The following is a 16,632-nucleotide window of genomic DNA, read 5'->3' on the forward strand; positions in this document are numbered from 1 at the left end:
AGCTTTCCACCTTTTTGTGGGGAAGCTATCCCAGTCTGCTTTGCTATCCCCAGTTAGTTCTCTCAGATTGTTCTCGCGGCATTCAAGCCCAGTCCTCTCTCTAAGCAGTTCAGTCGGCTCCTCCCTGCCCAGCCCCCGCTTGCTAATGGCGTATGCAGGCGTCTGCGCTTCTTCTCCTTTGGCAGTTACTGTTTGGTGGGTAATCTGTGGGTTTTAATTATTTCTTTCTTTTCCCTCCCAGTTATGTGACCCTCTGAGGTTCCAAGGCTCACCACAGACTCACCAGTGAGAGTGTTTCCTGGTGTTTGGAAACTTTTCTCTTTTTAAAGCCTCCCTTCCCGGGGAGGAGCTCTGTCCCTACCTCTTTTGTTTCTCTTTTTATCTTTTATGTTTTTTCCTACCTCCTTTCGAAGACAATGGGGTGCTTTTTTGGGTGCCTGGTGTCCTCTTCCAGCATTCAGAAGTTGTTTTGTGGACTTTACTCCACGTTCAAAGGTTCTCTTGGTGAATTGTGGGGGAGAAAGTGGCCTCGCCATCCTATTCCTCTGCCATCTTGTTCCCTCCCCCAGAATTTTGGATATATTTTTTATATGTCACTAAATTTCCCCAATCAGTAAACCCAATACATATTATATCTCAGGGACCCAAATGACTTCTATGTCATCACGATAGTCATTCTATTCATACACGTTTTTCAATCTCCAGAATTTTTTCAGGGCAAGTTTGACATCCTTGTTATGCAGACTGTAGATCAGAGGATTCAGCATGGGTACAATGCAGGTATAAAACACAGAGGACACTTTTCCTTGATCCATGGAGCTCACAGATGATGGCTGCAGGTATGTGAATGTTGCAGATCCAGAGAAAAGAGCAACAGCTGAAATATGAGAAGTGCATGTACTTAAGGCTTGGACCTGCCCTCAGTGGAGGCTAGAGACAATGACTCCACTGTTCTTGCCTGGAGAATCCCAGGGACAGGGGAGCCTGGTGGGCTTCCGTCTGTGGGGTCGCACAGAGTTGGACACGACTGAAACGACTTAGCAGCAGCAGCAGCAGCAGAGAGAATGAAGATGTAGGAAGCAGGCTGGTTAAGAAAGGTGTCACGATGCTAAATACACTTAAGACTAGAACCAATACTTTGTTGCTATAGGTGCTAGAACAGTATAGCTCCAAGAATGGAAAGAAAGCACAGAAATAATGGTTAACAACCTTGTTCTTGCAGAAAAAGTGTCTCAAGGTAAAGCCTTTATGGATCATAGACCTGATGAAGCCCAAAATACAAACTCCCACTGTGAAGCGGAAGCAGTTGTGGTAAGACAGGATGACACTTTAAACCAAGGGGTTACAGAGGGCAACATAGTGGTCATATACCATTGCAGCTAACATATAACCCTCTGCAATGATAAAAATGATGAAGAAACAGAACTGAAGTCGTGCATTCAGTTTTGGAGATAATATTCTTCTCTGTCACTATGTTCACCAGCATTACGGGGATTATGACAGTGGAATGACAGAAATCAATAAAGGACAGGTTGATAAGGAAGTAATACATTGGAGTGTGCAGGTGAGAACTGAGCCAAATCGGTGTGATCATGCCCAGGTTCCCCACCATTGTGACCACATATTCCTAGGAAGAAGAAGAAAAGGACCAGCTGGAGTTGTGGCTGTTTTGTGAGCCCAGCGAGGATGAACTCAGTCACAGAGGAGTGATTCCCAGGGTCCATTATCTTTTCAGTCAGTTCTAAGTTTATAAAAGAAAATCAATATACTTTAGTTTGCGTGTGTGCATGCATTTGTGTGCACATGTGTGTGTGTGTGTGTGTGTGTGTGTGTGTGTTATAGGGGAGAGTAATTCTGGCGAGATCATTATTTGATCCCTCCACAGAGGAGATTCACAATGCAGGGATCTCTCGAGTCTCTCTTGCTTCTCTGGGACAAAAAAATAATGGTCCTGGTTGGGTCAGTGAAGGAAATACAAACTCTACAGACTTTATAATTCAAGCACTTCATAACTTTCTCAGAGGCAACCCCAATTTCTGGATTTTTAAAATCATTGGAATGGGCTTCCATCGTAGCTCAAATGAGTCTGACTACAATGCAGGAGATATGGGTTTGATGTCTGGGTCAGGATGATCCCTTGGAGAAGGGAATGGCAATCCACTACAGTATTCTGGTCTGGAAACTCCCATGGACTGAGGAGCCTGGCGGCTACAGGCCATAGGGTCGCAACGAGTTAGACATGAGCGGCTAAGCACTAAGCACACATTGTCATTTCTGAGTACTTTTTCTTTCCTTCCATATTCTATTAACAGATGCATGTCAAATGGCATACTATTCATTTCACTCACAATGAGAAACAGCAGTGCATGTCTTCTATAATCAATAAAGAAGAGTCATAAATCTTTGAAAAGTAATTGCATTAATCTCAGCTACTTTCCTTACTAGAACCCCACTTCAAAATATCTGAAGCACTGGATGACTACCAGTATCATTCCACCTGAGGGCTGCTGTTTAATATGGCAGTTTCCTTCTCCCTAGACCATGAGCCCAGAGGGCAGAAACATAACTTCTTGGCAGACATCATGCTTATATCTCAATAGCTTTCCAACTCCAGAAACCATCCTCCCTTGTTTTAATGTAGATAATCTTGTGCATGTGGGTGTGCGTGCTAAGTTGCTTCAGTTCTTTGCAACCCTATGGACCAGAGCACACCAGGCTCCTCTGCCCATGGGATTCTCCAGGCAAGAATACTGGAGTGGGTTGTCATGCCTTCCTACAGGGGATCTTCTCAACGCAGGGATCAAACCCACATCTCTTATGTCTACCTGCATTAGCAAGCTGGTTCTTTACCTCTAGCACTATCTGGGAAGCCCTAGATAATCTCAGGAACCAGAAAATAATGTCCTAAAAGTAGGGCAGGTATTCCATCACTGTGACCAGGATGACAGTGTACACAGATTGATCAATGTAATTTGAACTTTATGGCCAATGGTAGAGGAGAGAAAAGTATCCATATTCCAAAAATATAAAAAAAAGTTTTTAAAGGCAAACAGAGGATTCTATGCTGGTCCTTGTATGTGTTTGTGTGTTTGAAATCATGTATTTTGCGTGTGGTCTCTATAGAATTCAAAGATGGTAGAGATGTAGGTCAGTAGAGTGCATGCAAAATAGAATTAGAAATTTTAGTTTAAGTGCAGTTTTGGATAATATTGGTCAGTTGTGTGATTTTTTTTAAGAGATCAATATATTAGTTTACATTTGCAAAGATGAGCAGATTCTAGAATATGGAAGTTTATATTTTTACTTAAAACTCAAACAGTAGTTGGATTTAAAATACTTAATGTCACAGAGAAACTAGACAATTTCAGAAAAATGATCTAGAAACCTGTCATTTTAGAATGTTTGAAAAAACTGAAGATAGTTTTGGAGAGAAGCAAAAATTCATACAGCATAGAATAGTTAACTCATGGTTCAAAATATTGCTTTATTTAAGACATATTGGTGTCATTTTATATGTCATTAAGAGACTGAAGTAAAACTAACTGCTTGAAACTACAGGAGAAATATTCGTGTTCAAACTGAAATGAGTATTCCAACTCTCAGACATAACTAAATCTTAGTCAAAATTCAGCCTGAATAACTAGTTACTTAGCAGATATATTATTAATGACATAAGCAATTAATGGCTGGTTGGATTAAATAGTCTTTTACATTTCTTCCAGTTTCAATGTTTAATGAACTTATAATTATTATAATTCCTGATATTAAGAAAATAATGGATAAAAACTTGACATCAATTCCATACTTGCCCTATGACCTTGAGTTAATTACATCTACTGTCCAGTTCTCTGAAGAAACAAAAATATTAATATCTGTTTCATGTGAAAATTAAGTGGATCTTAATAAGAAAATGTCAGCGCTATTTTACCTTTGATATATTGAATTTCTTTCTGATATATATTTTATTTAAGCAACATTTTCATTCCTTAATGATGGCCAATTTTTCAAATTTTCTTTTCCTTAGCACATCTTTTTCTTGCCTCTTTTGCATGAACATATATGATAATACATATTTGAAGATTTTTACTGAATATTAACTTCCTAAACTATCAATGTTTTCCATAGTGACTAAATAAGTTCAAATCAGTTTCTTTGTCATTCAAAGATTTATATTGTCTGACAGCTAAAGAAATGTTTCCTTCTTAATATCAAAACAGCTATCACATAATTTGTTGCACAAAAAAGCATAGTAGGCTCTCATTTTCAATTCCTCAAATTTCTTTAGCTTTTCTCACTCTACCCCTTTATCATGTGAAATCTACTTAATAGTAAATAGGCTTACTATTTCTCGCTCTATTCCCCTTATCCTGTGAAACCTATTTAATAGTAAAGACACCATAATCAAGGTCCTTAAAAGTGCAAGCCCCAGTTAATAAGACCATTTTCTTTGTGCCCAAGAAAACATTTCTTATGTTACATTTAGCATGTACTTTAATCTCTATTAATTTACTTATTTACTAGTTTTTCTTCAGTACTGGATGATTAACTCAAAACAGTGCCTTCCTTACAGAAAGTTCTGATAAATATATTTTAATAAAATGATTGAAAGTTTAGTGAAAAGTTAACATAGACTCCACATAAGTGAATGAAGTTCTCACATTTGCCAGAGTTGAAGTGAGTAAACAAAGTGTTTGCCTTGAATTTCTTCAACAGGGGAAAGCTTGATGATAAAGTATTACTTTTTTTCTGGGAGTTGACAATTTGAGTGAGGACAGGTAGAGATAGAAAAACAGCTACCTGTATCTGTTAGTGCACTAGGAGGTAGCTAAAGAAGATAAACATTTTAAAAGTTATGACTGAATTTAAAACATTTCCTCCTTAAAAATTCTGAGTTATGTTTTTCTCCACTACTTCTCTGAAGGTAAAAATATTCTGATGATGCCATTGGATAGTTCTGAGTACCAACCTTGCAGGACTCTTTAGTGTTGAGGGTCATAGCCTAAAAGCATCCGTGGTAATAATTTTGTGTCACTGGTCAATCTCTGGTGAAGTTGGTGGCCCTCTGCAAAAGTTAGTTGATAGATGGTGATTTTATACTCTGGGTACTGATGCTAAGTATCTGATGAGGAACAAACAATGGTAACTATCTCCCAGTAGAATCTTACCCCACAACTATGGCTCTTGGAAAACTAAACAACTAGAATTTCTCTATATACCCATTGGCTCTCAAGTGTTGAACAGTGTCACATAGCTCTGGTTAGTTTTTCTTGTTATTTATCATAAACACGGATGTGATAGATTTTGTTAGAACCCAGTGAAATTATAAAACCATGCACTAAAATAATGTTTCAAAGAGATATTTCACAAGGGGAAAACAAAAAATTGAGGGAAACAAAATTTATATGTAAGATTTGAAATTTTTGTTTTCGTATATAATACTAACTGTATTTATATATGATGATACACTCCTAAAACATAAGTACTTGGATATTTTAACTTGGGGCTTACTAAAAGCATCTTTTAGATACTGCCATTAACCCTGTGAGAAGTTCCTAACAAGCCTAAAATGGAAGGATGATGACTAATAATTTTATAATTTCCCCCATAATTATAAAAGATAAGTTGAATAACAATATAGAGATACACGCAATGGCACCCCATATCCAGTACTCTTGCCTGGAAAATCCCATGGATGGAGGAGCCTGGTGGGCTGCAGTCCTTGGAGTCACTAAGAGTTGGACATGACTGAGTGACTTCACTTTCACTTTTCACTTTCATGCTTGGAGGAGGAAATGGCAACCCACTCTAGTGTTCTTGCCTTGAGAATCCCAGGGACAGGGGAGCCTGATGGTCTGCCATCTCTGGGGTTGCACAGAGTCAGTCACGACTGAAGCGACTTAGCAGCAGCAGCAGCAGTGCTATAAAATTATTTTAGTTTTTATACTACTAGTTTTAATTATTAGGAAATAAAAACTTTATTTAATATTTTTATTCAAATGATTTGTGCAAATGTGGCATCTGAATTGACACACTATTTACCAATTTGGAGATCTTTGCTTGAAGGAAGAAGTATAAGTAGTGATTAAGTGAGTATGCTTAAAATCCAAGTGCTTCTGTTCATCTTGTGATCCACCATTTACTGCTGGTAAACTTGGACAAGTCACCTCACAATCTAATTAACAGAGGTATAGGACCTGAAGGGCTTCCCTGGTGGCTCAGATGGTAAAGAATATGCCTGCAATGCAAAAGACTTGGGTTCAACCCCTGGTTCAGGAAGATCCCCTGGAGGAGGGCATAGCAAGCCACTCCTGTATTCTTGCCTGGAGAATCCCCATGGACAGAGGATCTGGTGGGCTACAGTGCACAGGGTTGCAGAGACTTGGACATTGCTGAGCAACTAAGCAAAGCATATAGCATCCTGAAAAATAGTAGCAATAATAATAATAATAATTGTCTTTATTACTGTTACAATATGTGATTAATTAGAAAGTGGTAATTACAGACCTCACAATACAAATAGCAATTGCAATGTTTAAAACTTTCATCTCATTAAGTAAGAGATGTTGTTTTATGACATTAAAAAAGTCATAAAGTTAGAGGATATAGAATCATATATGCAGTCCCCTATTCTGTAAGTAAATAGATTATTTTATCATTACATGCTTCAAAGTACAATTTAAAAAGAATTCACTCTGTTAAAAATAAGAAAGAATTTCACTTGATTAAAAATAAGAAGAAAAAAGAAATCTGAAATGTCTACCTAACAGCTAAATAAAGATGAACTTGGGGAAAAAAAAAGATGAACTTGAAATGAAGTATATAAGTAAGCTTGAAGGCTAAACTATTCAACTTCCGGAGAAAAGACTAAAGAAAATTGAATACATTGGAGTAGATTGATAATTCTTAGAACACAGATTAACCATATTATGTTGATAAACTCTGTTTCATCCAACTTAAAAACTATTCTTTAAAAGACATCATTAGAAAATTAAAACAAGCCACTATGGACTGTTATTGAAAATGTATAAACAATATAGACAAGACAATAGCATGAAGATTATCATGCCAGTGAAAAATAGGAAAACTATCTGAACAGATATATCGGAGAAGAAGATAAAAAATGTTAATAAGCTCATAAAAACAATAAAATCAGTACACATTAGGAAATGAAAACTAAAGTAAAACCACAGTGACAAACCACGACATACCTATATTGAATTAACATTAAATAAGTAAATAATAGACAAACAAAAACCTACAATTGCAAAGCTTTGAGGCAATATGAAATATCTAGATAGGATATAGAGTTACCACTTTGGAAAGCTATACAGCCATTTTAGAAAGTCAAGTATGCACTTATATTATAACTTAACACCTCTACTTCTCAGTAATTTTCCCTAGAGAAATGTACACATATATATACACTAAGACTTGTACAAAAATGAGTATGGAAGATTTGGTACTAAGAACCCACTGGAAACAACCCAAATATTTAACTAATGAATAGGTAAATGGATTGTGGTATGTACTTGTATGACAGGGTGCAATACAATTTATTAATAAAAAGTAGTAAATCACAGATACATGCATTAACATGGATTAATCTTTAAATGACATGTTGTCTAAAATGAGCCAAACATAAAAGAGTACCTACTGTATAATTCCATATATATGAGATTCTAGAAATCTAGAAAAGTAGAACTAATCCACAGAGGTAGAAATGAGGTCATTTCCAGACTGCCATGGGGCAAGGCAGACTATCAAGGAAAGGCCATGAGAGAGCCGTTTAGAATGACAAAAATATTTCATATCACTACTGAGGTGTTTGTCTCACCAGTGCACAGTGTACGCAATTGTCAAAACTTTTGGTAGGAGGAATTTATGCTTAGAATGGGTACATACATTCTTGATGTAATCTTGATAAAACTGTATCTTGATATAGTCTTGATAAAATCTCATTATAGTAAAAATAGAATGAAATAAATCAATAATGTTGATTATAAGACAGAAAAATATAATAAAAATCAGCAAAGATAAGGAAGATCTGAACAAGAGTCATATATTTGAATATATGTATATTTTCATAGCAAGTAGCAACATTCCATGACACACATTCTTTTTAACGGCAGATTTGGGGCTTCCCAGGTGGCACATGGGAAGAGGGCAACAAAGGATTAGATGGTCGGATGGCATAAGTTTGAGTAGACTCTGGGAGATAGTGAAGAACAGGGAAGCCTGACATACTGCCGTCCATGGGTTTGCGAAAAGTCTTCTGACAACTTAGTAACTGAACAACAGCAATAAGGTGGCACTAATGGTAAAGTAATGTCAAGGCTGTATATTGTCACCCTGCTTATTTAACTTATATGCAGAGTACATCATGAGGAACGCTGGGCTGGAAGAAGCACAAGCTGGAATCAAGATTGCCGGGAGAAATATCAACAACCTCAGATATGCAGATGACACCACCCTTGTGGCAGAAAATGAAGAGGAAACAGTGTCAGACTTTATTTTTTGGGCTCCAAAATCACTGCAGATGGTGATTGCAGCCATTTAATTAAAAGACACTTACTTCTTGGAAGGAAAGTTATGACCAATCTAGATAGCATACTCAAAAGCAGAGACATTACTTTGTCCACAAACGTCCATCTAGTCAAGGCTATGGTATTCCCAGTGGTCATGTATGGATGTGGGATTTGGACTGTGAAGAAAGCTGAATGTTGAAGAATGGATGCTTTTGAACTGTGGTGTTGGAGAAGACTCTTGAGACTCTTGGACTGCAAGGAGATTCAACCAGTCCATCCTAAGGAGATCAGTCCCGGGTGTTCATTGGAAGGACTGATGTTGAAGCTGAAACTCCAATACTTTGGCCACCTCATGTGAAGTGTTGACTCATTGGAAAAGACCCTAATGCTGGGAGGGATTGGAGGTAGAAGGAGAAGGGGACGACAGAGGATGAGATGGCTGGATGGCATCACCGACTCGATGGACATGAGTTTCGGTAAACTCTGGGATTTGGTGATGGACAGGGTGGCCTGGTGTGCTGTTATTCATGGGGTTGCAAAGGGTCGACTGAGCAGCTGAACTGAACTGAACTGAGGTCTGTTGTTCCATCCTTAAGTGGTGTCCTATTCTTTGTGACCCCATGGAATGTAGCACAACATGCTTCCCTGTCCTGCACTATCTTCTGGAGTTTGCTCAAACAAATGTCCATTGAGTCAGTGATACTATCTAACCATCATATCCTCTGCCGCTCCCTTCTCCTCCTGCCCTCCGTCCTTCCCCACATCAGGGTCTTTTCCAATGAGTCGGCCCTTCACATCGTGTGGCCAAGGTATTAGTGTTTCAGCTTTAGCATCAGTCCTTAAAATGAGTATTCAGGGTTGATTTCTTTGGGGATTGAGTGTTTTGATCTTTGTTGTCCAATGGACTCTCAAGAGTATTCACCAGCATCACAATTGAAGAAAATATATTTTTCAGCACTCAGCCTTCTTGATGTTCCAGGTCTCACATCCATACATGACTATTGGAAAAAACATAACTTTGGCTATGCTGACCTTTGTTGGCAAAGTGACGTCTCTGCTTTTTAACATGCTGTCTAGGTTTGTCATGGCTTTTTTTTCCCTAGGATCAAACGTTTCTTAATTTTGTGGTGCAGTCACTGTCCAAAGACATTGTGGAGCCCAAGCAAATAAAATGTCACTGTTTCCTTTTATTCCCCATCTATTTTCCATGAAGTGATGGCACCAGATGCCAAGATCTTACTTTTTTGAATGTTGAGTTTAGAAAGCATTTTACCACTCAATGAGATTTAAACTAGGATATAAAAATTATAGAATCACAGTTACTGACCTCATGAAATTTGCAACTTCATATTAAGGCGGTCTAATATCTATCATAATGAATCACAATATGAAAATAAAACTGGAGTGAAATCAGAGAGACATACTTTGGCCACCCGATGTGAAACGCCAATTCTTGGAAAAGACCATGATGCTGGGAGAGAATGAAGGCAAGAAAAGAAGGAGAAAACAGAGGATGAGATGGTAGGATGGCATCACCGATTCAATGGACATGTGTTTGAGCAAACTCCGGGAGATAGAGAAGGACAGAGAAGCCTGACATGCTGAGTTCATGTGGTCACAAACAGTCGGGCATGACTGAGTGACTGAACAACAACAGAAAGAAATAGAAATTTGAAAGGGTCTCCTAATGGATTCTGAATAGAAAACATTAGTTGCAACATCTTGGATTTTTTATTAATTTTAAATAGTCTTCTCTATTACTAATTAGTTCTGACCCAATCTCCAAAGAATCCACCTCTCAGAGTCTGAATAATATATTTGGTGGAAAACAAGTTACTGACACCTATTATGAAAGGATCAATTAAGGTTAGAGGTTACTCTATTAAATATATTGAGGAATGCTGGGCTGGAAGAAGCACAAGCTGGAATCAAGATTGCCGGGAGAAATATCAATAACCTCAGATAGGCAGATGACACCACCCTTATGGCAGAAAGTGAAGAGGAACTCAAAAGCCTCTTGATGAAAGTGAAAGAGAGAGTGAAAAGGTTGGCTTGAAGCTCAACATTCAGAAAACAAAGATCATGGCATCTGGTCCCATCACTTCATGGGAAATAGATGGAAAAACAGTGGAAACAGTGTCAGACTTTATTTTTGCGCTCCAAAATCACTGCGGATGCTGATTGCAGCCATGAAATTAAAAGACGCTTGCTCCTTGGAAGGAAAGTTATGACCAACCTTGATAGTATATTGAAGAGCAGAGACATTACTTTGCCAACCAAGGTCCGTCTAGTCAAGGCAATGGTTTTTCCCGTGGTCATGTATGGATGTGAGAGTTGGACTGTGAAGGAAGCTGATCACCGAAGAATTGATGCTTTTGAACTGTGGTGCTGGAGAAGACTCTTGAGAGTCCCTTGGACTGCAAGGAGATCCAACCAGTCCATTCTAGAGGAGATCAATCCTAGGTGTTCACTGGAAGGACTTATGCTAAAGCTGAAACTGCAATACTTTGGCCACCTCATGCGACAAGTTGACTCACTGGAAAAGACTCTGATGCTGGGAAAGTTTGAGGGCGGGAGGAGAAGGGGACGACAGAGAATGAGATGGCTGGATGGCATCACTGACTCTGTGGACATGAGTCTGAGTGAACTCCGGGAGTTGGTGATGGACAGGGAGGCCTGGCATGCTGTGATTCATGGGTTTGTGGAGAGTCGGACACTACTGAGCGACTGAACTGAACTGAACTGAATTAAGAATTGGGGACTTCCTTGGCAGTCCAAATAACTGATATGCCATCATAATATTGACTCTGTTCATATATGTTTTTCACAGTCTAAAATTTTTTTTCAGGGCAAATTTTACATCCCTGTTCCGTAGGCTATAGATCAGGGGGTTTAGCATGGGCACAATGATAGTATAAAACACAGAAGACACTTTCCCTTGGTCCATGGAGCTGACTGATGATGGTTGCAGGTACATGAATGCAGCAGATCCATAGAAAATAGCAACAGCAGCGATGTGAGAGCTGCAGGTGCTGAAGACTTTGGACCTGCCCTCCATGGAGTGGATTTGGAGGATGCTGGAAATGATGAAGATGTAGGAAGCAAGAATAACTAGAGCAGGAGTCAAAATGTTAAATGCACTCAAGAATATAACCAATAATTCATTGACATAGATGCTGGAACAGGATAGTTCCAAGAGTGGAAAGAGATCACAGAAATAATGGTTAACGATATTGGTCTTGCAGAAAAAGAGTCTCAACATAAATCCTGTATGGATTGTGGATCCAGTGATGCCCAAAATATAAACTCCCACTGTGAGGCAGAAGCAGATGTGATAAGACATGGTGATGTTGTAAAGCAAGGGGTTGCAGATGGCAACATAGCGGTCATATGCCATTGCAGCCAACATGTGACTTTCTGCAATAGCAAAAATGATAAAGAAATAAAGTTGAGTCATGCATTCAGGATAGGAGATAATATTCTTCTCTGTCACAAAGTTCACCAGCATTTTGGGGGTAATGACAGTGGACTGACAGAGATCAATAAAGGACAAGTTGGTGAGGAAATAGTACATGGGGTTGTGCAGGTGGGAACTGAGCCAAATCAGTATGATCATGCCCAGGTTCCCCACCACTGTGACCACATAGATTCCCAGGAAGAGGAAGAAAAGGGGCAGATGGAGTTCTGGCTGTTCTGTGAGCCCAGCGAGGATAAACTCAGTCGCTGAGGAGTGATTTCCAGGGTCCATTTTCTTCTCAGTCCCTTCTACATTTAAAGAGAAAATGAGAATATTTTATACCTGTGTGTGCATGTGTGTTAGTGACTGTGTGCACGTGTGTACGTGTGAGTGGGTGTTGCGGAGAGTAATTCTGGGGAAGTCATTGTTCAATCTCTCATCAAAGAAGACTCATAATGCAGTGATCTCCTGAGCCTCTCCCGCTTCTCTGAGACAATGATGTTAGTTGAACCAGAGGAAAAAAAAATTAAAATTAATTATTTTATAATTAAGATACTTTATAATATTTTAAGAGAAAATATCAATTTCTAGATTTTTAAAATCAGAGTGAACATTACTATTGCTAATTCTGAGGACTTTTTCTTTCTTTCCACATTCTTTATGTATGTATTAATACTACTCATGTAAAATGGCATATTATTTTTATTTCACTCAGAATATGTGAGCAGTGTGTGCTTTCTCTAGTAAATTAACATATAATTCACAAATATGAAAAGTAATTGTATTGATTTCAGATATTTTCTGTACTAGAATCATAACTCAAAATATCTGAAGGACTGGGCAACTATCTGTATCATCTCACTTGAGGTCTACTTCTTTAATGTCCCAACTTCCTTCTCCCTGGAGTATGACCCCAAGGGGCAGAAATATAACTGCATGGCAGATATCATCCTTATACCTCAATAGGTTTTCCAGACTCAAAAACCTTCATCCTTTATTCTAATTTTGATAATTGGGAGTCAGACTATAATGACATCAATATAGGTCATGTATTCCACCACTGTGACCGGGGGATCAGTGTACAAAGTTTAGTTTATGGAATTTACATTTCATGGTTGATGGAAGAGATGAGAAACCTGTAATCCACTCCCCCAAATATGAGAAGCATTTTTGAACACAAATACTAGGTCCTGTTTATTCTGGTCTTTTTTATTAATATAATCCTGTATTTTACAGATGCTCTCTATGTAATTCAAAGATAATAGAGATGTGGATTAGTAGAGCACATGCAAAATGCAATCAGAAATTTTAATTTAAACTCAGTATTTGTCAATTTTGGGATGTGTTCTTTGTTTAAAGACCAACTCTCTTTTAGTTTACATTTGTATAGATAATGAGTAGATTCTAGAAAATGGAAATTCATAATCTTACTTAAAACTCAAGCAATAGTTCGATTAATGTGTTCATTCAAGATGCAATACTTTATGTGATAGAGAAAAACTGGAAAACTAGTAAACTAGTAAAATGATCTAATCTCTGCCATATTAGAACAGTTAGAATAACTAAGGATTTTTTTTTAGCAAAATAAAAACCCTGACAGCTGACACCTGACAGCTATAGTTCAACATATTGGTTTGTTTGAGGATTCACGTCAATGTATGGCAAAACCAACCAATATAATATTGTAAAATAATTAGCCTCCAATAAAAAAAATAAAAAAAGAGTTATTGGTCTCATTTTATATGTCACCAATAGATTGAAGTAAAAATAACTGCTTAAAACTTTTGGAGAAATATTTGGTTTTACAACGAAACAAACACTCCAACCATCAAAATACCCAGATCTTTCAGACAAAATGCTGATTTTATCTTAAATAACTAGTTACTTAGTAGGCATTATTAATAACAGTAAGCACCTGATGCTTGGATTAAATAATCTTTAACATCTCAGTTTCACTGTTTCATGATGTTATAATTCTTAAAATATCTGCCTGCAATTCAGGAGACAGAGGAGACTCAGGTTTGATCCCTGTATTGGGAAGATCCCCCGGAGGAGGAAATGGCAACCCACTCCAGTATTCTTGCCTGGAGAATCTCATGGACAGAGGAGTCTGGTGGTCTATAGTCTATGAGGTCACAAAGAGTTGAACATGACTTAGTGACTAAACACTCACACATAAGCCCTGATAGCAAGTTAGAATTAGTGGATTGAAGCGTCCCTGAACTCCATACTTACCACAAGACCTTTAACTAATCAGGTCTGCTCTCCAACTCTGAAAAAGCAAAAATATATTTCAATGAAAATTAAGTAAAATGATTCTCACAAGGAGCTAAGCCCAGGCCCTGGCTCTTGGTAAGAAAATGTCAATGTTATTTTACTGTTAACCTATTCAGCTTCTCCCTATAATATGCTTTATTTGACCAGCATTTTTATTCTTTAATCATGGCCAGAATTTTAAGTTTTCTTATCCTTCAGTTCAGTTCAGTCACTCAGTCGTGTCCGACTCTCTGCGACCCCATGAATCACAGCATGCCAGGCCTCCCTGTCCATCACCAACTCCTGGAGTTCACTCAAACTCATGTCCACAGAGTCGGTGATGCCATCCAGCCATCTCATTCTCTGTCGTCCCCTTCTCCTCCCGCCCTCAACCTTTCCCAGCATCAGAGTCTTTTCCAGTGAGTCAATTCATCGCATGAGGTGGCCAAAGTATTGCAGTTTCAGCTTTAGCATAAGTCCTTCCAATGAACACCCAGGATTGATCTCCTTTAGAATGGACTGGTTGGATCTCCTTGCAGTCCAAGGGACTCTCAAGAGTCTTCTCCAGCACCACAGTTCAAAAGCATCAATTCTTCGGCGATCAGCTTCCTTCACAGTCCAACTCTCACATCCATACATGACCACGGGAAAAACCATAGCCTTGACTTGACGGACCTTGGTTGGCAAAGTAATGTCTCTGCTCTTCAATATACTATCTAGGTTGGTCATAACTTTCCTTCCAAGGAGTAAGCGTCTTTTAATTTCATGGCTGCAATCAGCATCCGCAGTGATTTTGGAGCCCAAAAAAATAAAGTCTGACACTGTTTCCACTGTTTTCCATCTATTTCTTATCCTTAGCACATCTTTTTGTTGCTCCTTTCTACATTAATACATATAGTAATATAGAAATTTGAAAATGTTTACTGAATATTAACTTCTTAAATTATGAATATTTTCCATGGTCTCCAAATAAAGTCAAACTAAATTATTTGTAATTCCTAGATTCATATCATCTGACAAGAAAAATTTTCTTTTTGATGTTCCTACAGGTATCACAAGTTTTAGTTATTTCACAAAAGAACATAAAGGTTTCATTTTTGATGCATCAAATTCCTTTAGCTCGTCTCACTCTATGTCCTTTATCTTATAAAATGTATTTGATTTTGAAGACCCTTTAGTTAAGGACTTTAACAGTGGAAGCCCCAGGTTTGATGTATGATAAAGGATGCTTGGGGCTGGTGTACTGGGATGAACTAGAGGGATGGGATGGGGAGGGAGGTGGGAGGGGGGTTCAAGACGGGGAACACATGTACACCTGTGGCAGATTCATGTCAATGTATGGCAAAACCAATACAATAATGTAAAGTAATTAGCCTCCAATTAAAATAAATAAATTAATAAATCAGTTCAGTTCAGTTCAGTCGCTCAGTCGTGTCCGACTCTCCACGACCCCATGAATCACAGCATGCCAGGCCTCCCTGTCCATCACCAACTCCCGGAGTACACTCAAACTCATGTCCACAGAGTCGGTGATGCCATCCAGCCATCTCATTCTCTGTCGTCCCCTTCTCCTCCCGCCCCCAACCTTTACAGTAGCAAAATCCAAAAAAAAGAAAATTTTCTATGTGCCCATGAATATATTTTTATAATAAATCTGCATCAATTATTATGGATTATTTACTGATTTTTCTTCAGCACTAGAGTGTTTACTCAATACAATGTTTGGCATGGTGCCTTACATACAGCAAGTATCAATAAACATACGAGTTTTTAATAAAAATCATTTGAAATATGCTTCAGTTCAGTTCAGTCGCTAAGTTGCGTCTGACTCTCTGTGACCCCATGCTACATGTTAATATAGACTCCACATAAGTGAACAAAATTCTCACACTGTCAAAGTGAGTAAAGAAGGAAGTGTTGGTCACAATTTCATTCAGCCAAGACAGGAAAGTGTCCTTGCTCATAAGGTACTCTTTGCTCATTTGTTGTTGTTCTGTCGCTCAGTCGTGTCTGATTCTTTGCAAGGATTGTAGCATGGACTGTACATGCTAGGCTTGTACAGCTCATGGACTGTAGCATGCTAGGCTTCCCTTTCCTTCACCATCTCCTGCGGCTCCTGCTGCTGCTAAGTCGCTTCTGTCGTGTCTGACTCTGTGTGACCCCATAGACGGCAGCCCACCAAGCTTCCCCATCCCTGCGATTCTCCAGGCAAGAATACTGGCGTGGGTTGCCATATCCTTTTCCAGTGTATGAAAGTGAAAAGTGAAAGTGAAGTCGCTTAGTCGTGTCCAACTCCTAGCGACCCGTGGACTGCATTGTACAAGGTTCTCACAGTCCATGGGATTTTCCAGGCAAGAGTACTGGAGTGGGGTGCCATTACCATTTCCTAGAGTT

At 38.6% G+C, this 16,632-nt stretch overlaps 1 protein-coding gene and 1 pseudogene across 1 annotated transcript; both read right to left on the reverse strand.

The window, feature by feature from the left end:
• Positions 1 to 677: 677 nt before the first annotated feature.
• Positions 678 to 1,724, reverse strand: LOC129548353 (olfactory receptor 8G3-like; annotated as a pseudogene).
• A 9,625-nt stretch (positions 1,725 to 11,349) lies between these two features.
• LOC129548512 (olfactory receptor 8G3-like) lies at positions 11,350 to 12,306 on the reverse strand. Its single transcript, XM_055415029.2, has one exon. It carries the CDS (start codon positions 12,271 to 12,273, stop codon positions 11,350 to 11,352), a length of 924 nt encoding a protein of 307 aa, XP_055271004.2. The 5' UTR covers positions 12,274 to 12,306.
• Between the last annotated feature and the right edge of the window lie 4,326 nt (positions 12,307 to 16,632).

Source organism: Moschus berezovskii, chromosome 25 (assembly GCF_049115385.1).
Source record: "Moschus berezovskii isolate FMDL1 chromosome 25, NW_MosBer_1.0, whole genome shotgun sequence".
Taxonomy (NCBI): Eukaryota; Metazoa; Chordata; class Mammalia; order Artiodactyla; family Moschidae; genus Moschus; species Moschus berezovskii.

Bases quoted from the DNA above. Each gene is read 5' to 3' on its own strand.
- LOC129548512 (XM_055415029.2), bottom strand. From the start codon at position 12,273: ATGGACCCTGGAAATCACTCCTCAGCGACTGAGTTTATCCTCGCTGGG.